General features: G+C 37.6%; 1 protein-coding gene across 6 annotated transcripts in view; it reads right to left on the bottom strand.

Moving 5' to 3' along the window:
* Positions 1-690: 690 nt before the first annotated feature.
* The window catches only part of CLOCK (clock circadian regulator), a 117,354-nt gene continuing 97,224 nt past the window's right edge, over positions 691-20,820 (bottom strand). For 3 of the 6 annotated variants that reach the window (XM_033214639.1, XM_033214641.1, XM_033214640.1), the window contains 5 exons: positions 17,307-17,459; positions 16,350-16,562; positions 15,105-15,307; positions 10,930-11,188; positions 7,807-8,253 (listed from right to left, as the gene is read on the bottom strand). In XM_033214639.1, coding sequence (XP_033070530.1) covers positions 8,074-8,253; positions 10,930-11,188; positions 15,105-15,307; positions 16,350-16,562; positions 17,307-17,459 — 1,008 coding nt within the window. In that variant the 3' untranslated portion in view covers positions 7,807-8,073. Of the gene's footprint in view, positions 8,254-10,929; positions 11,189-15,104; positions 15,308-16,349; positions 16,563-17,306; positions 17,460-20,820 lie in introns of all 6 variants that reach the window. The other 3 variants (XM_033214637.1, XM_033214638.1, XM_033214636.1) reach the window with 2 other exon arrangements.

Below are 20,820 nucleotides of genomic sequence, written 5' to 3'. Positions count from 1 at the left end.
CCATGCTCGGCCTACTAATACGTTTTTTTTTTGTTTGTTTGTTTTTGAGACAGTTTTATTCTGTCACCCAGGCTGGAATGCAGTGGCGCGATCTCAGCTTCCTGCAACCTCCGCCTCCTGAGTTCAAGCAATTCTCCTGCCTCAGCCTCCTGAGTTGCAGGGATTACAGGTGCCTGTCGCCACGCCCGGCTAATTTTTTGTATTTTCAGTAGAGACAGGGTTTTACCATGTTGGCCAGGCTGGTCTTGAACTCCCGACCTTAGGTGATCCACCCACCTCGGCCTCCCAAAGTGCTAGGATTACAGGCGTGAGCCACCGTACCCGGCTGTTTTTTCTAATAACAGAAGAGACAATTACTCGTAGAGAGTAGCTGGTACCATCATAGCCTAACCTCAGTTCAGATAGCTTGGTCCCAATACTAGCTTCATATGCAAGTAACAACAGCGTCGCACTCTGAGGCACCACAATCTTGTAGCAGGACATAATTCCTCTGAGAATTTGGTAAGTCAGACCTAAGCTACAAAATATCGCTACTGCAATTAGGCTTCATAGTTGAATAAACGAAAGGGAAATGTCATTGATTGTGATCTTAAAATATTTAATATTCTTTAAAATCCAAAATGTGATTCTTACAAGTTATGTGCCACATGAAGCAGGTGTTATTTCTTGAGAAATGCAGGTGATACTGAAAAACATAGCACTGAGGTATTTTTTATTTTTAAAATTGAAGGAAACAAAGTCTGGATCTAATTATTTTTACATTTACAAAAAAACTACTGCTTGGCTCTTTTGCTATAAGTTTAGGTTCTGAATACATGACAAGAGTATGGGAAAGAGCAGAATAGTACACGCAGTTTTAAAAGCTATGCACATCATAACCTGGAATAATGATTACACAGCAAGAGGCCTGAGTGGAGGTAGGCTAACAACATTTTGACTTTCTCCTCAAAGGATAGCGTTGAAAAACAAGTGTAACCAATTGTTACACCAAATGAAAATGGCAATATTAAATCGGTAACAAAACGATCCACATTTTATACAATATTGTATTTCCAAACATACATAGGTCATGAAAATCAGAGAACCTAATATAGCACCGTTGAAACCATTCATCATCCCTCATGCGTGTGTGCAATTCAGAATTTTGGCAGAAGACAACAAATGGAAAATGTCAGTTTCATTTCTGTAAATCAATTTGGATTTCAATTAAATCTTTGCCTTAGTAAAGGGTATTCTTATCTCAAGATCAATTAGCCGTTTTTAGCTCCACCGTTTTGGAAGTAAAAATGATGGGCTACATCTACTTTTTAATTTAAAACCAAGAACCAAGCAGTAAGGACAGCAACGTCAAGAATATCACATTGAGAACCACACAGAACATTATAAAGAATTTGGTGCATGTTTTAACAACTACCAACTGATGTTAACAATGAAAAATTTACAAAGATAATTTTTTTTTTTTTTTTTTTGCACTGACTGGTTTCAATACAGCACTGAATTTAACTCATCTTTGGGCTTCAATCTTTACATAGAGTGAATATGAAAGTGCCATACTGAGGCCTTCCCCAACTTTGTACCATAGTAAAGATTTCAAAATCATTCCAGAATGGTCTAGTGATAGCTGTTCTGGCTGACAGATTTTTTTTTTTTTTTTAAATAAAGACATTTCCTGGCCAATTTTTTTGCTTGAAGATGATTGTCTGGTTATACAAGACATCAATCTGAAGGTAACAACTTATTTTAACTTAACTACTGGCACAACCACTGCCAGCAGTGAACTTGTACTAGTCCAAGCCAACTCAAAAACACACATTATAAACATTTGAATGTCATTTTTAAAAGCGATGTCACAGTTTGTTTCCTAAGAAATGTAAAAGCTTTTATTTGAAAACATTGTCTTCATTTTAACCCTCAGAGTTAAGAAATGTTTTTTAGATCACTGAATTGTGGTTGACGTGCTTTAACTACCATTCTCTTAAGTTGGGTGCTATACCTAGCCTATGGGACTCCATAGCTTCTCTGAGTCCTAAAGTGGAGGATTCTGTTCTAATGCATGTGACCAAGAAGGATCCTCAAATGTCTAGGCTTCCAATATTCCAACACTGCTTTATTGGAATATTGTGTATGGAAGTTTTGTTTTGTTTTCAAAGGACCAAGTAACACGACACCATGTTAAAGACAGCAAACATTTTTTGTAGAAGTTTTCAGCCTGTATACATTATTCCACCAAATTTAAGAACTTTAAATGGATTTTAATATGGATATGATAATGACAGCCATTAAAAGATGCTATTTCTTTTACTAACATTTGCCCAGTTGGGCAAAATAGAGGCATCATGTGCCATTGGTTGTCATACTGGCCTTTGGCTGTGTTGGGGAAGTAATCATACAAAAAGTGCCCATAAAACAGAGAAGGCAGCAAGTGAAACTAGAAAAAGGTTGGAACTATATGAATCAGATTTAAAAGAAGTTATTTTTTAAATTCTTTCTTAGATGACTTGAGGAGGGAAGTGCAGGGGCATCTGGAGTTGGCCCCTCCACTGCCGTCCTGAAGTAAAGTAGGTTCAGACTGTCCGTAAAGATTATCGTGAGAGTTGGTGACTGCACCCCAAACCACAGCCAGTTCTCTAAGAAGAATATGGTGCAAAACAAAACAAACCACAAATTAAATACATGACACGGAAATCACTTTGATGAGAAAACAGAACACACAGATATTTTAAAATACAAATAAATACATTTAGCCATTTTTATTCAACCCCAGAGAACTGTTTTAAAAGCAATTGCTTCTTTGAATCCCTTTCTAAATTCTTTCATAAATACTTACTAGTTTGATTGTCACTTAATGCAGCACCTCAGTGTTTGCTGGTGGTGGTGATGGAATTTCACTTAACAGTCTCTCCATAAATTATTCCACTAAATAATGTTTCCCTGAGGAAACCCAGGCAGCTTACAAAATACTGTTAAACACTCACAACAATACCTGCACAGTATTTTATTTAAGAAAAGGAATGTAGTGTTATGACATAGGGGGAAAAAACTATGCAAAACAGTCACATGGAAAGAAAGTATTTTAATTTTAAAAATCCAAGTTTGCTTAATTTCTTGTGAGCTGTTCAACACTGTTTTAAATATCTTGAATAACTGTGTCAACAAAATTCATCCCCAGTGTTTCCACAGGAGACATTAAAATTAAAGATCAAATTATACTTTTTTTCCTTTAACCAAAGTAGTCTTTTTCTCAGTCCTTTTTGTGCAAAAATATTACAAGAGCAATTCAAATGGAAACGCTGAAATGACATGCCAACATTTCAGGGCACATTTAAAACACTCAGAATAATTCTTGAAATTATTATATTCTAAAATATTACTAGCAATCACTTTTAGATTAGTTCTGTACATCTACTCACACGGATGCAATTTTCCTAGACCTCTGAAAAATAAACAGGCTCATTGGTCTCTTTTGGTGTCCACACAATAGGCAAGATAGGTTTACAATAGTGTTTAAATCAAACTAGGCATCTACAATCTCTTGACTCCACCACATTCAAAACAAAAGTCAAAGTTCATTTGGCTATCTTGAAATCGCTCCCATAAACCAACTACGGTTCACTGGATCTAAACATTTCTCAGAAATGTGTCATTTTATATAATTTCACCTAAGTGATGATTTGGGGATCCTTTAGAAATGGTTAACGCCTAAGAATAAACTTTATCAAAATGAGTAATTGCAATAAAGTGCTTGTTACATTTCCAAATGATGCTTTTAGACTGTGGTATGTTGTTTTAAAAGTGTGTGCTATTCCTTCCGTAAAGGATCCCCAGGCATGAGAGTTGGATCTTCTCACCTGTCTCATAAAGCAGCAGCACTATCTTTTGGTAGGCTGACAATAGGCACATTACCCATGCGGATGAGGCTATACTAGTGCTATGGCAAAACGGGAAGTAAATTAGAAAAGTGGGAGGCATGTAGAGGGTTCCTATTATACTCATAGTTATATACAAATATATTAAATATACTATAAAAATAGTCGATTCTATTCCTTTGCAATTACTTCAGAAGCTCCTTTTAGAAGAAAGCTCACCCAGTCCAAACTTAAAAGGTTCTCTTTCTCCAAACACTTAAAATGGCAAGTGCCTTTGTGCTGTTTCTTCTCTACCATTCAGAAATTTCAATCAGCTTGTCCTGGCTAGAAAGACTCACTCAGCAACATTAATATCCAGTGTTTACCCCTTCCAACAGGGACTCCCGTGGGACTAAGACAGGGCCACAGGTAATTGGAAAGGTTATAGACTTGAATGAGTTTTACACAAATATTCATCAACAAACTTTCAATTACCAAAGAAACAAAGAAAAAAGCAGAAATACTAAAGTAAAATGCTATTTGCATTCCACTTTTAAAAAGTTTGCCTCAGTGTAGTGGAAACATCTGAAAACATGTTGAGTAATATCCAGTTTAAAAGAATTTTCACTTGTCTGCGTAGAGTACTATTTTAAGGATCCCTTTCTAAGGCTTCTTGAACAAGGGTTCTCCCTTCAACACAGTGCTCTTGATGGAGCTGGACTGCTTCAGTGCTCCTAACGTCAAGCAGACTGCTTTAAGGCAATGACCAACAACTATAGCACTTCTGAAGAATCCAAATATTTTCACTATTTTGCACTGAATATCTACAACAAACTATTCAAAATCACTGGCATCTTGTTATGACTAGTACATTCCTAAGCCAGATACAAATGACAGAGGAAAGCACAGCACTCTCAAGTTACCCCTGGAATTTGGGATGCTGGAAGGCTAGACCGTAGTTATTTACTCACATGCTACCGGCATCTCCCATACTTGTTCCTCCAATATTTTCCACTCAAAAATGAAGTACTTAAGTGTCTGGGTTCTGGTTTGACACCGCTCTGAGGAGCAACTTTATTAACCCTTGTAGTTCTCACTTGCATTTGTTGAACAATACTGACTCCCCCAAAACTATGATAACTGTATATCCAAAGCACAGTAACTGCAGAGCAGCTAGCATTTTTCCTGACACTCAATAGTTTCTTACCTAAAAAGTACCACCCAGAATAAGTGTTTTTAAGAAAGATGAATACCTGTGAGAGTAAAGCAGAGGGAAGAGACTTTTTTTTTTTCTTTTTAAGCTGGAAGGTGTTTCTATTTGGTGTCTTTAAATGATAAAGATTTGGGATTTTAACCAACAGCTTTGGCTATAGAAATGAATGAAGAACAGACACTGCTGAATCTTCATTTGAATGCTCAAGTTTCATGGGGCAGGGTGTGGGGCGGGATAGCTTTGCAACCCAAATTTAAGAGAAGCAGGAGGAAAACAAAGCAGCAAAGAGGCAGCTGGTGCTTACTACTTCTTCCACTACTACACTTCAGACTGACAGAAAAGCAGCTAGCTGCTCCTTTAAATTAGCAATGGTTAATTCTAAGCAGGAAAAGATGAGCTATGAAGAGCAGTAAGAATCATAAAGAAAAATTTTAATTTTTTCCCCCAACTATTTGTGGAGATGGGAAATAATGGAAGGGGCTGGAGTAGGACAATGTGAGTAAACAGTTTACACGTTTACCTGGGGCTTGTCTTATGCTTTGTTGCTGTCAACCTAAGTAGTACTCACAGTTCACCATCTTTTAAGTGTGGTATGTAGAGGACATGCCTTAATATAATAGTTCTTCGTATCTTTTGTTAGCTAAATCCATATCACTAGGAATTGCCAATAAATAAATGAGGCACAACTCAGATATATATGGAATGGCATAAGGTTAAGAAAGGCAATTTGAAAGGGGAGAACAATCCTTTTGCCATATTCCACAACATCCCCCTTGTCTGTGTACGTATGCTCAGGTACATACGTATTCTGACAACTATTCTTGATATTCATGGGAATGTGGGAAATCTCTACTGGATGGTCACTGAGCTAGAAGAGCTCCTTGATATGTTAATTACTGATTGGTATCTAGTCACACTTCTTGTGTAGAAGGGTAAGTACCAATTTTCTTTGGTTGTTTTCTTTTTCAACATTAATGTTCAAAGTAATTGTGGCCAGGTAGAATTTTCTGCAGAAAGACAAAGTATATGCCTTAAGGATAACAGCAAAGCAGAGGACAGAGAAGTCTTAAGAACTGGCTTTAGCATTCCCCTGACCTCTTTACCTAGCAATTCTGCGTTTAGATTAATTTTCATTGTTCAGAACCTTTTCTGTTTTAACAACCTCAACTCTGTTACACATTTTCTTTTGAGGTCAATTTTGATTTATTACACTTGTTGTCCTCTCCTCCCTTTCCTCAGTAACAACTTTTTTATATTCTAATAATGTATTTTCTACTAATCTTATTTTGTTCTATCACTGTAAATTTCATTAGTACCATAAAATCTATAAAGTGTTTTTAAAATGTATGTAACTTGTATTGGAATTTACTACTTTTAGAATATGATATTGCTCAAGGAAATCTTAGTTCATGTTTAGAAGGCATGTGAGTTACAATATTTTAGTGTTGTAGTGAAGGCATAGCCAAATCCCTATCCCTTCTTTTTTTCTTTGTAGGAATATCAAGATCATATTGAGCAAATATTTCTGGTAAATTCTTAAATGACTAACTTTAAAGAAAAATGCTGATTTAGGAAACAATTTTAGGATCACATTAATAACTGATAGTGTTAGGTTGTCATTTTTTATTTCTAAATTATTTGTATCTCCAGTCCAAGAGACTGATAGCAGTCTTCAAAGGAACTTATTAGGAGACTAATAATGACACTGACACCCACATGCTGTTAAAAACGTACTAAGGTTTTAAAACTGCTACGGAAACTGGACAATGAGTTCAAGATGGTGAGTTATCACCTGAATTAAAATCAAGGCACTATGGGGTTTTTCCCCCTCAAATAACCCTGAATCATTTCTGACTAAAAGAAGCACTGAAATTGTGAGAATAATAAAAAATATTTCAACAAATCTCAAAAGTTAAAATTCCCATGATTGAGAATGTTAAAAAGTGCCTAAGATGTTTTGTGTGCAAATTTTACCTCTATAACTGAAACATTCTTGAAATTACTTTCAGGCTTGTTGAAAACCATTTACACAAATATTTCCAACTATGAACTATAACAAAATAGGCAATCAAAACTCCCAACCACCTAAAATAAAGCAGTGCAAATCCTGTTCTCAAACATAATTGAAAAATAATGAAATGAGGGATATTTCTGAGTAACTTGAAAATCCTGTTGTATCAATAATTTAACCTGAAAAAAAAGATCCATTCCCAGCAGCACATCATACCTCACTGAACAAACTGTGACATCACAGCCAAAGTATGAACAAAAAAACTTGTGCCCCGGAAAAGTGAACAGAACACTACTGTGTTGTAAACAAAAGGAAAAACAGAGGATGGATCAGTTTGCACATGGTGTCAGAATCTCAGGAAAGGTGCTCATACCTGAAAGGAAGAGATAACGCTTTCATGCAGCATACAAAATGTTTTGCTTTCTCTCCTTTTATCCAGACATACACATATTTTTACATCATCTGTACATAGAGAATTTGAACCCACACAACATTCTGAAAGTAATTACTGTTCCATCATTATCTGAAAAGGGAGAGGGGTGAGGGGAGGGGGTTGCTACCAAGTCTACTGGACTGTGTTCATGGCATCACTGTAAGCAAACCCCTGACATGGCAGTGGTATGTCCTCTGTAACACTTGGTAAGAGGCACAGAACCACTAACAGTTACTAACAGCATCAGTGCCTTTCTGATTCCCTGGAGGTCATTTCATAGCTGAGCTTCTTAACATTTGGCAACATATTCTTTTTCCATCAACAATATCCGGGCAACTAAAACACTGTCAGAATTGGCTATGCCCCTATGATCAGCTCCTGCTGGCTGGTATTTAATGTACATCGGTAGCACTAGGCAGCATTTTCTCTGCCAACTAATTCCAGGAACTAGAACACTCAATACCGCATCTCATGAAACTGCTGGAACTTTTCCTCCTTTTCTCAGGTCATTTGAGTAACTCTTAATGGGCCATCCCCTTCCTCCCTTGATGTCAGAGAGGAAGCACATGTGCTACTGTGGTTGAACCTTGGAAGGGTCGGGCAAGCTGTCAGTCCTGTGCCGGCTGAGTTGCTGCTGTTGCTGAGACTGATGTTGCTGGTGATGTGACTGAGAGAAGGTGCTCTGTTGTAGAGGAAATGCAGCAGAGAGGATGAGCTGAGTTGAGGGATTCCCATGGAGCAACCTAGAAGCCTAAAAAACAAATGGATTATGCAGCATTGCTTTACTCCCTTTATGCCACCCACACAAGATTTACTCACACTCTCCCGTCCATAGGGACAAAATCCTTAAAATTCTACATAATGCATATCACTTTCACTCTCTGGTTTAAAAATTCTAATTTGGAAAATGCTTATGAGGCCTTCCCTCTTTCTGAAAGTATGAGAGTTTCATTTTTTACAGGAATCTCAGCTGCAGATTTTATGGTATAGAAAACAATCTATATCTTGAGCCAAATCACACATATTCTTTCACTTTATGTCCTAAAGACCCATATTTTAAATTATAAAATTTGAGCATAGTTATGACTATATGAAAAACAAATACTCCTAGGCCAAACAGACAATGCCTTCTGCACACAGGTTCGCTCAGCTGGTTAGAGCTGCACAGTTAAGCCGCCAGGAGCATGGGCCCTGAGGTAGACTGAATGGTTCAAACTTGGGCTGCCCTACTTACCACATGTGTGACCTGGTCAAGCTGTTTACTTCCCTGGGCCTCAGTTTCTTTCTTTACAAAATAGGAATAACAGTGCCTACCACACTGGGCTCTTAATAAAGATTAAATATTAATATTATTTAAAAGCATCATAAATATGAAGGCAAAGTTGGAGGCTTAGGTCCGGTAAGTAGCAGTGTGGTATAAAGACAGACAAAACAAAATGAAAAAAGGCATAGGATGTGCAGACAGAAGCCCTGCATTTGAGTTTTGCTCTGCCATTTACATAAGTAAGCTGTGTGACTTTGGGCAAGACTCAAATATATGAGCTTCTGTTCCTTTCACCAAATTTTTACTTCTGACGTGCTGTTCATTAACGTGAAACTCTTGGATACAAAAAAACGTTAACGGAAAGAAAGTCAACTTTTACAATGAAAGTCCTTTCCCCATTACTGACAGTACAACTTGATGCAGGGTTCTTAATTTCAAAATGGAGCTCTGGTGGGTGATTTTTGCAAATGTACATAGAAGAAACATGCATGCACACACACACACACAAAAGAGCAAATCCCTGACAAACCTTACAGATGACTACACCTTGTCAAGGACCTTCAGAGTTTTCTTTCGCTCTTTGTTATTAGGAAAAGCTGTGTAAGGCAAAGACTTCAGGATACTTATGAGCCTTATAAGATTACAACAGGAGCATGTTTTAGAACTAGGTATAACATAATTTAGAAAGGCCAAATTGTGTATTTATTACCTACATACAAGTGTATTTATGAGAGGTGCTGCCTATCTTATTTCTTTGTGGGTCCTATGTCTTTGGGATGCTAATTTTTTTTTTTTTTTGAGAATGTTTATTCTTTTAAGGGCCTTTGTTCCTTGATAAACTTAGAACACTGAGATGTTAAGGCAGGTCCTCTCCTTTTTTTAGCTTATGCTTAATTCTCATTGGATATATTTTCCCTACATAATAATTTAGAACTTGTTTTAAATTCTTGTTATTTCTTTATGTGTAACAGTAGCTACCCCAGTTATGTCTGCAGCATAGGCTTAAGGTCTAAGAGACTGTATGACTATCCGATATTATGGCAACTAGCCTGTTTTAGTTTTCCACATCACAGACAAGGATTATATTTGGACCAGCACACAAAGGGTGACAAATTAAGACTATATTTATGCCCGAATATAGAATACAATAATCACACCCCATGTTGTATAACTCAGAAATAAAGGATAAGTGCCCGGCCTAGATGAAGTGGTCTCTAGCACACTTCCAGGCTAGCCCACATTCAAAATTGCTCCAGCTAGGCCAGAGGGGAAAAGGTGGATTTCTAGTGAGGATCCCGAGGTCCAGACAAGGGTTTTGTTCATTTCTCTGATGAGGATCTCGCCCTAGTGACTTTCTTCTGTATCCCATAGATAAGGAGAGACTGTCTGATTTATCTACATGATATCTGTATCTATATTTTGGCTAATCCAAGTGTCTATGTCATTTGTCAATACAGCGGTCACAAATAACAGCTATGTGCCTTGTCTTTCTTACATTCAGTGATTTACAAGCATTATTAATCCATGAGGTATCAACTATTATAACCTCCACTTTACACATGACGTTTAGCAAGAGTAAGCAACCTGCCAAAGGTCACGCAGTACGTGGTGCAACAGTGACTCAACCCCAGGGCAGCTAGACTTTGTAGCCCAAGTTCTTAGCTATACATATACTTAGCTCATACATATACTACACTTCCACGGTATTTCTCCTCTCATACTAATTTATAACTGAAAAATTATAAGATTGAATTCAATAACATAATTTAAGGTAACACCCATACCAGTAAAAAGAAATCCCTGCTCTCTACAGAGTAGAATTTATGATTGGCTAGAAAAAGGAGGAAAGAGGTACTTGCTTAAGTTCCAGAAACTCTAGCCAGAGACTGAGAAAACAGGTGGGCAGGAAGTAGGCCACTCACTCTGTCCAGCAATTCTGATAACTGGGTATACCCAAAGGCAGGTCTAAAGTCTTCCAACGACTGAGCAAGGGAAGAAAAAAAAACTGCCAACCGGGACAAGCTTTCTATCTTTGTAGAGATGTAAAATGTACAATAAGCTTTTGTGAATTTTTCACATCACTCACAAAACTGTTCACTTAATGCTTAATTTCATTACATGAAAGTAATGAGTTTGAAGCAGCTTCCCCATGGGGAGAATTACCTGTAAAAACTGTTGCGGTGGCTGGGTCAGCTGAGCCTGAGATGGTTGCTGAACTGAAGTGAGCTGCTGCTCCTGGGAGCTCTGCTGCTGCTGCTGCTGCTGTGTTACTGACAATGTCTGTGACTGTTGCTGTTGTGTAGCAAAAGTAGGATATGCAGTCACCACCTGGCCCATGAGCATAGTACTAGGTACCATGACTGCCCCACAAGCTACAGGAGCAGTCACTAATTTGGTCACAAGTTGTTGACCTTGAGAAAATCTGTTAGAAGAAAGAAGGAAAAAAATTCGAGTCCAAAGTACAAGGTATACATCATAAAAGGCAGTGGAGTAAATACTTACCTAAGATAATACCCAATGACATTGCCAATTTAGTTTTTCAAGGTCTGTATATTTCTACTTTGTTTCATTTTAAAAGATTCCCTTTGGTATAACAGTAAAACAAACAATTCATACAGCAAGATCAACGTGTAACAAAAATACAAAACGTTTTTGGATATCCACATTCAAAAGGATAAAGTTAGATCCTTACCTCACATCATAGACAAAGATTAACTTGAAATGGACCAAAGACCAAAACATAAGAGCTAATGCTATAAAACTCTTAGAAGAAAACATAGAGGAAAAGCTTCATGACAATGGATTTAGCAATAAGTAGCAACTGACATTAGCAGTAATTTCTTGGATATGATACCGAAAGTACAGGCAACAAAAGAACAGATAAACAGATAAACTGGACTACATAAAATTAAGAATCTTGTGAATCAAAGGGCAGTATCAACAGAGTAAAAAGGTAACTCTCCCATCCCACAGATGGGAGAAAATAACTGCCTATCATCTTTCTGATAAGGGATTAATAACCAGAATGTCTAAGAGCTCCTTCAACTCACCAACAATCAACCCAATTAAAAAAATGGGCAAAGGTCAAACTTGAACAAACATTTCTCCAAAGAAGATACACAAATGGCTAATCAGCACATGAAAAGATGCTCAACATCACTAATCATTGTGGAAATACAAATCAAAACCACAACAAGAGGCTACTTTATACCCATCAGGATGGCTATTATAAAAGACAAACAACAACAGAAAATAACCAGTGTTGGCAAGCAAGCAGAGAAATCTTGCGCAGTGCTGGTGGGAATGTAAAAATGGTGCAGCCACTATGGAAAACAGTATGTAGTTCCTCAAAAAATTTACTATAGGATTACTATATGAAGGAATTCCACTTCTGCTTACATAACCTCCCAAAATGAAAGCAGGGACTCAAAGAGAAATTTGTACACCCATAATCATAAGCAGTGTTATTCACAGGAGCCAAAAAGTAGAAGTAACCCAAGACTCCACTGACAGATGGAATGAATAAGCAAAACACAGTAGAGTGGAATATTACTTAGCCTTAAAAAGGAAAGAAATTCTGACAACTGCTGTAACGTGGATGAACCCTGAGAACATTATCCTAAGTAAAATAAGCCATTCACAAAAGGACAAATACTGTATGATTCCATTTATATGAGGTACTTAGACTAGTCAAATTTACAGGGACAGAAAATAGAATGGTGGTTGCCAAGAACTGGGGAGAGAAGAATGGGGACTTGTATAATGGGTATGGAGTTGCTGTTTGGGAAGATGAAAAAAGTTCTGGAGATGGTTAGGGGAGATGATAACAATTGTACTCAATGACAAGGAACTGTCATTGAGTGCAATTTTAAAATGGTTAACATGGTAACTTTTATGTCATTTGTATTTTTCCACAATAAAATTTTTTTTAAATCTATAAAAAAAGAACCTTTTTCTTTTTATAAAATTACTAGGTACCAGGGAGTCAGATACATGTGGCATATGATTCATCTGCTACACTGGCATACAGTTCAAGAATAAACAAAGCTATCATAATGTAATTTTTTTAAACTCTAAGTTTACAGAAGAAATTTACACAAAATCGTATCTTATAAATATAATTCAAAACCAAATGACATTCAAACAGTGAATAAAACTCCTCTCAATTTATGAATTTATCAATGCAGCATAGCATCTGCTGTGCTAGAATTCATTAATTTTTCCCTCTTTCCCTGCTTCCTTTTGCTTATTGAAATGAAAGAACAATAACACACAAAAAAAATGATGCTTCTTTGTGGAACAATATTATTTCCATTTGCCTTTTCTGTGAGATGAAGTTAGTTTATAACATTGGTCATTACAGTGAGATATGACCCTAACACAGATGTGGCATGACATAACTGTACTTACAAACTGTTTAAAGTATATAATATTACACTTAGTACAGATCTTCAAAATAAAATACTGTATTTTATATATTACACAACAAAATACTTTAATGCAAAACAATAAAGAATTAAAATTGTCTATATTAAGGAAGCCCAAAGAAATAAGTAATATTTACAAAGTACACTTAGTCACAGAAGCGCCAAGTGCTGATTTCTCTGGAATCTTAAATGAAATTAACATCTGAATTAGCCCATGGCTCACTGGTAAATGTGATAAGAACATTTTCTTTAATCTGCTTTCGTGTAACTCACACTTCTCTGCAGCTTTGTATACACGACTCCCTCTGCCCAGACTGCTTCCCTAGACTCCGTGCCCACACCCACACCAAAAGGCAAGCTCGGGAAGAGTCCGGGCAAGTATCTCTGCCTTAGTGAAGCTTTTCTGACCACACTTTTATTCACCTGCTTGACTCAACCCATGAAACTGCTTACAAAAACAAAACAACAAAACAAAAACAAAAACAAAAAACTGCTCACTTCCTCCTTTCTCTTTAGAATACTCTAAAGTATTCATCATACCAAACAATACTGATTTGTTTATCTTTCTATTGCTTTTACTAGTCTGGTCTTTCCCTTGGGGAAGGGACGATGCCATACTCATCTAGGTAGGCCTTCAAATGTTTGCTAAGATGTGGTTTCTGTCCTCCTCAACAGATAGATGTTCAGGGAAACGCAACTTAAAACCACAATTAAATATCACCTTACCCCAGCCAGACTGGCCATTATTAAAAAGTCAAAAAACAATAATGTTGGCGCAGATGTGGTGAAAACACTTACACACTGCTGGTGGGAATGTGAGATTTCTCAAAGCAGTAAAAGTAGATCTACCATTTGATCCAGCAATCCCACTACTGGGTATCTACCCAAAGGAAAAGAAGTCACTGTATCAAAAAGACACCTGCATACATATGTTTATCGCAGTACAATTCACAATTCCAAAGATATGGAATCAACCTAAGTGCCCATCAACCAATGAGTGAAGAAAATGTGGTATGTATACACCATGGACTACTACTCAGCCATAAAAAATAGAATAAAATAATGCATTCTACAGCAACTTGGATGGAGGTGGAGGCCATTATTCTAAGTGAAGTAACTCAGAAATGGAAAACCAAATACTATATATTCTCACTGGTAAGTGGGAGCTAAGCTATGGGTACAGCAAAGGCATACAGAGTGATATAATAGACTTTGGAGGAGGATGGTGGGGGTGAGGGATAAAAAAACTATATATTGGATAGAATGGGCACTGCTCACGTGATCAGTGCACTAAAATAAGTCATAGATGGTTGTTTTTCCAGAGCAGGCCACAAAACCTTTCTGTAATACATGTTTAAGCACTTGAGCATTGAAATGACAACACCAAGCTCTGTGTTCAGAGCTCCCTCCCTCATCACCTTAGCTAGCTATAGACCCCTTGGCTAATTACTGAAAATTCACTTTTTTCTCATCTGGGAAATAAAAGAAGGCCTTCATGTACATTTTCTTTTAATAAATGACAATTTGAGACAATATATTTTGAGCATTTAACAAACTTAAAAAAGGTAAGCTACCCTAACCACTGTTACTACATGGACATTCTCTAGCATCTATATTGAAAAGACAAAAGCTTCACAGTGACACAGAGCCTGTCATAAACCTTTTCTAACAATGTGCTGTAGAATCTGTATTCTATAATATCTTGTAGCATATTTTTGGACAAGAAACAAAATTTGTTGTTACCTTTTAATTATGAAGTCTGTAAACAATGAATAAATTGTGTTTATTTCAAATTTAAGAACACTGGCTGCAGTGAGCAACACATTAAAGTCAGATTAAAAAATCAAATTATTGTTTTCTAATTAAATTGGTTTACAATTTTCAAAATAACAAATGAAATACAACAACTACCTTATCTGCCTGTCCTGAGTGAATGTAGTTACGGCAGCACTCTGGGTGCTGTTTTGTGGCATACTAGATGGAATCTGGACCATGCTTCCGGCTGCAGGCTGAGAAATCACCATAGTGTTATACAGTGGTGCTGTGAGAGTGCTCTGTGTCTGACTGGGTAGAGATGTTTGCTGACTGTGCCCACTCAGTACATTTTGTTGACTCTGTTAAAAATAAAGAGAGATTTTATAGACAGATTAACTGAAAATAATTATTTGGGAAGTATGCTAGAATTCATTATTCTAAAAATATGACAATATGACAGAGAAAGAAGTGGCAGGATATATTACTCTTGGAGAAATACAACCACAAAGGAATGACTGGTGGTAATTGAGAATGAATTAGTCTTGAATATCTTGCTGGAAGGCAAGCTATGACTTTAGAAAGAAGTGTGACTATAATAGAGATGATATAAAATATACCTGAAGAATTTCTGTTAAATGCCCAAAGTGAATAACTAATTAGTGGGTATTTTTCTATTTTTCATTTAAATCCTTGGGATTTACAGTCACAGATGTACAGTAATTGCCAATATTTTCTGGAAAAGTCAATAAACCATTACTGCCCCCTCCCCCAACAGTCTATTCTGCATCAACAGGCTTCCTGGTCAGCCTCTTGAGCAAGTCATACCTTTTTAACATACAGAAATAGTTAAGTTATAGTAACTTGGTATAATTACTAGACTACATCTTTAAACAGATTGTGACATATTTTAAAGCTCAGCTGGGTGCAGTGGCTCATGCCTGTAATCCCAGCACTTTGGGAGGCTGAGGTGGGTGATCACCTGAGGTCAGGAGTTCGAGATCAGCCTGGCCAACATGGTGAAACCCCATCTCAACAAAAATACAAAAATTAGCCCAGCGTGGTGGCGGGTGCCTGTAATCCCAGCTATTCAGGAGGCTGAGGCAGGAGAATCGCTTGAACCCAGGAGGCGGAGGTTTCAGTGAGCTAAGATCATGCCATTGCACTTCAGCCTGGGCAACAGGAGCAAAACTCTGTCTCAAAAAAAAAAAAAAAAAGCTGAAAATATTTGATACTGACATGATTTGCACAAAATATTTTCATGATCACTTTCAATGCTATACTTTCTAAATATGATTAAATTTTGAAATGATATTTTATCATTAGAGCTTTATTTCTGTTTCAGCAATAGTGTGCATTCCAAACACTGACCACTCCATAGCCTGCTGTGCTCAGTAACATTACCTGAGTTGATGTATTACTCTGTAAAGTCTGTTGTTGTATCATGTGCTGAGTTGTGCCAATGTGTCCAGTATTCATTCCACTTTGAATCTGGTTAGTAGGAACAACTTGGCCTTGCATATTTATAGGTGCAAGTTGCTGGATGTTAGATGAATTTCCAGAAGAAAGTTGAACAGAACCAAAATTCAACCCAGGATTTGATTGCTGCAAAAACATCTTTAAAAATAAAGATTATGTTAAAATGAGCTTTGTAGACTGAAAAGAAGAATGAGAGCATTAAAAAGAAGGCAAAATCAAGCTACAAAGTGCGTTTAAAAAGCAAGTAACAAGGTTAAGTCACTTTGAAGAATTAGCAATAAATAGTGAATAAAACATGAAACTTCATATTCAATCCTTCAGTTATCTTAATTCTATGTTTCCAATTGTTAGAAAAAGTGTAACTCGGTGCTACTCAGTCTGTGGACTGATAGCTCTATATCACTTATCATTATACTTTATAACATGAGACAGAAGTAGTTTTCACTCCGTTTCCCTTTACCAAAGTCATAGTCTCCTGGAGTGGTCCTGCTGGTTGGTCATATAAGACTAATTGGAATTATACATACTGGTAGTTTAATAAAAATATTACTGATGATTGATTTATAAATTCTGTACCCAAGAGGTACCTAAAACTTGATGTAAAATATAATTTTTATATTATGGATTCAAACTTACTAAAATTTGGACTGGTAAAAAAGATGACTGGAGAAACAAGGATGTTCACAGAAATACCCTCAGGAATGAATTGTCTTTAGAGACTGTAAAGTATAATCATACTGAGTAGGTAACCAGTGAATATTCATTTAACTGAGTTGATAAAACGTATCTCTTGCATCTCACTTTTAATTAAGAAAAGTTAACTTTGCTAGAAATCCAAAATGTGAATGGGATGCTTTGTTTGTGTTCAAATATAACAATTACCTGCAGCCCCTGGCCATGGACCATCTGAAGTTGTTCTTGAATTTTTCTTAGTTCTTCTTGTTGCCGATGAATATTTGCTTCTATCATGCGTGTCCGTTGTTCCAACTGGTCTTTCAGATGTTGCATGGCTCCTAATTGAGCTGAAAACTGAAACTGAAGTACCACGTATGGCAAAAGTACAAAATATTTTAGAATTACTTACTCCTTATAATTGTGCAATGTGAAAAGTAAGCAGTGTAACATGAGTGAAGGATGCTATGCTGATTATGCCCCTTAGTTCCTAATCCACCCATCTTTGCTCTGGTTTGTGATATTGGACCTGGACCTTCAAAATATTTCTCCTTTGCCAGCAGGCACAAAGTTATCCACGTCAGTAGGTGGTGCTGGAGGGACACTGCCAAGAAAGGTGCTCAACTCCTGGTTCTGGTGCTTTTCCTTCTTGCTCTTATGTCGGGAAGCCAACGGGAAGCTTCCCAGTTAGCCGTGTCAGCTCCCCGGCAGGTGGCTTTCCAGCAAGTCTCAGTGACATCCTAGTGGGCAGCTTCCCTGCAAGCTTTACCAGTACCCCAGCTGATGGCTTCCAGCTCTCTAGCTCTAATCTGTGGCATGTCAGTGAACTTCTCTATTACCCAGTTGCTAGAGCCAAATCTGCCCCAAGAAGATCTGCATCTTAGCCTGGCATGGAGGGAGAGGAGGTTGGCAGCTTGGGGGGAGTCTTTTAAGTATGTTCCTTCCTTGGGTACTCTCCATCTGCCTTACAGAGTGGTCGCTCTCTGCATCTGCTATTTCAATATTCTTTTTTTGTTTGTTTGTTTGAGATAGGATCTCCCTCTGTCACCCAGGCTGTTGAGCAGCAGTGCGATCATGGCTCATTGCAGCCTTAACTTTCTGGGTTCAAGAGATCCTCCCAACTCAGCCTCCCCAGTGGCTGGAACCACAGGCATGCACCACCACACCTGGCTAATATAAAAATGTATTTTTTGGCCAGGTGCGGTGGCTCACCTCTGTAATCCCAGCACTCTGGGAGGCCGAGGCAGGTGGATCACGAGGTCAGGAGATTGAGACCATCCTAGCTGACACAGTGAAACCCTGTCCCTACCAAAAAATAAAAAAAAAATTAGCCGGGCGTGGTGGCGGGCACTTGTAGTCCCAGCTGCTCTGGAGGCTGAGGCAGGTGAATGACATGAACCCGGGAGGCAGAGCTTGCAGTGAGCCGAGATCACGCCACCGCGCTCCAGCCTGGACAACAGAGCGAGACTCTGTCTCAAAATAAATAAATAAATAAAAATTAAAAAGAAAAAAAAAAATATATATATATAGTAGAAATAGGGTCTTGCTGTGTTGCCCATGCTGGTCTTGAACTCTCTGGCTCAAGCAGTCTTCCTCCTTCAGCCTTCCAAAGTGCTGAGAATATAGGCATGAGCCACCACACCTAGCCTTATTCCTATATTCTTTAGGTTCTCTTTACTTCTTTTAGGAGTTAATCTGTGTTACCGTTAATACTTTTTTATATCATCCCTGTTCAAATTTCTAGTATGCTTCTGGCTTCTGACTGGATATTGACTGAATACACATACACCCTGGATTTACAAGACCTGAGCTCATATTGTGGCTATCACTTACTGGAAAAATATTTAACTTCTTTTTTTTTTTTTTTGAGACAGAGTCACCCAGGCTGGAATGCAGTGGTGTGATCACGGCTCATTGCAGCCTCAACCACCCAGGCTCAAGCAATCCTCGCACTTCAGCCTCCCAAGGACTACAGGCATATGCCACCATGTCCGGCTAATTTTTTTTTTTTTTAAGAGATGGGGTCTCACATGTTGCCCAGTCTGGTGTTGAACTCCTGAGCTCAGGCAATCCTCCCGCAAGCCACCGTGCCCAGTCGTATTTAAACTTCTTAGCTTCATTTTTACCCCTTAACAAAGGAAAAAGTAGTCTGCACCTGGGGTTAATTTGTATCAATTTCTGTCACCCCTAGAATGTCCTGTATGTGTACATGAGTAGAATTACTCAAAGTTGCAAAAATATGACAGATAACCAATAATAATATTTTCACTTCTATCTTCAATGGAAACTATCCTCAGGTAAGTATAGCACATGTGCTTTTAAAGACTAGACAAGTATGAATGAATAAACACATACATGAATGAAAATAAAATTATGTTTTCAATCTTATTTCTCTGTTTTATTTGAGTCATGAGCAGCTCCTATTTTCTTCTGCTTATAATTTAGCCACATTTGGTGATTCATCTCTTAAGTCTATACAGGCTCTTTAATTATTCCCATGAATTTTCAGTACATGATACAGTGTAAGAGCAGGAAGACTTTCTCTTTATTGGAAGGAAATCTGGCTTAAAGTAGCCTCTTACAGTGAACTGTATGTAAAAGCGAGAAATGTCCTTCCCATCCAAGGCTTTTTAACTCCATCTTGAATAGTCTGTATTCGGGATACTAAATTACATTTCAGAGCACACAACTTTGATTTCGGAAATTAACAATAACCAGACCATATCATACATTAAATTATACTAGCTTGAGAAAATATAAATTAATTTAGTACCTCAACTCCCTCAAGCTTTTTTTTTTTTTTTTTTAATTAGTCAATGTGTTATAATTATGGCCAGGCATGGTAGCTCACAGCTGTAATCCCAGGACTCTGGGAGGCTGAGGTGGGCAGAATGCTTGAGTCCAGGAGTTTGAGACCAGCCTGGGCAACATGGTGAAACCCCGTCTTTACTGAAAATATAAAAATTAGCCAGGTGTGGTGGCATGCGCCCCTAGTCCCAGCTACTTGGGAGGCTGAGGAGGGAAGATCGCCTGAGCCTAGGAAGCAGAAGTTGCAGTAAGCCGAGATAGCGCCACTGCACTCCAGCCTGGGTGACGGGGTGAGGTGTTGTCTCAAAAAATTAAAAAATAAAAAAGTTAACATTTATATCATACAAATGTTATTTTATTATAACTAAAGTTATTTGTACCCTTGGACAAGCATTATATTGCTATCACTTAAAGGATTTCTATCAAGTACAAAAAGAAAATAGTAACAAACACAGAAGGCAGGATAACAGGAAGTAAAACCACAGAACTGAGGGAAAGCATTTGGCTTTATTAGTGAACAAAATGTGAGATATGAATGCTTACTAACATTTTTGATATAGTACATATCTTTTATTTCATGAAAATATTCCCATAAAATGTTAAGAAATGCTTTAGAATCCTGAGATTAAAAAACTAATAATAAAGTATGTATCTCCTATCATATATATGTATAACTTAAATAACCATATAAGATAGAGCTTTTTTTTTTTTTTTTTTTTGAGATGGAGTCTCACTCTTATTGCCCAGGTAGGAGTGCAGTGGTGTGATCTCGGCTCACTACAACGTCCGCCTCCCGGGTTCAAGCGATTCTCGTTACTCAGCCTCCCAAGTAGCTGGGATTGCAGGCGCCTACGACCACGCCCGGCTGATATTTATATTTTTAGTAGAGACAGGGTTTCCCCAGGTTGGCCAGGCT

The sequence above is a fragment of the Trachypithecus francoisi genome, unplaced genomic scaffold (genome assembly GCF_009764315.1).
Source record: "Trachypithecus francoisi isolate TF-2019V2 unplaced genomic scaffold, Tfra_2.0 Lachesis_group1, whole genome shotgun sequence".
Classification (NCBI taxonomy): Eukaryota; Metazoa; Chordata; class Mammalia; order Primates; family Cercopithecidae; genus Trachypithecus; species Trachypithecus francoisi.
Note: the sequence above shows the minus strand (reverse complement) of the source record. Positions and strands in the feature narration are given on the sequence as shown.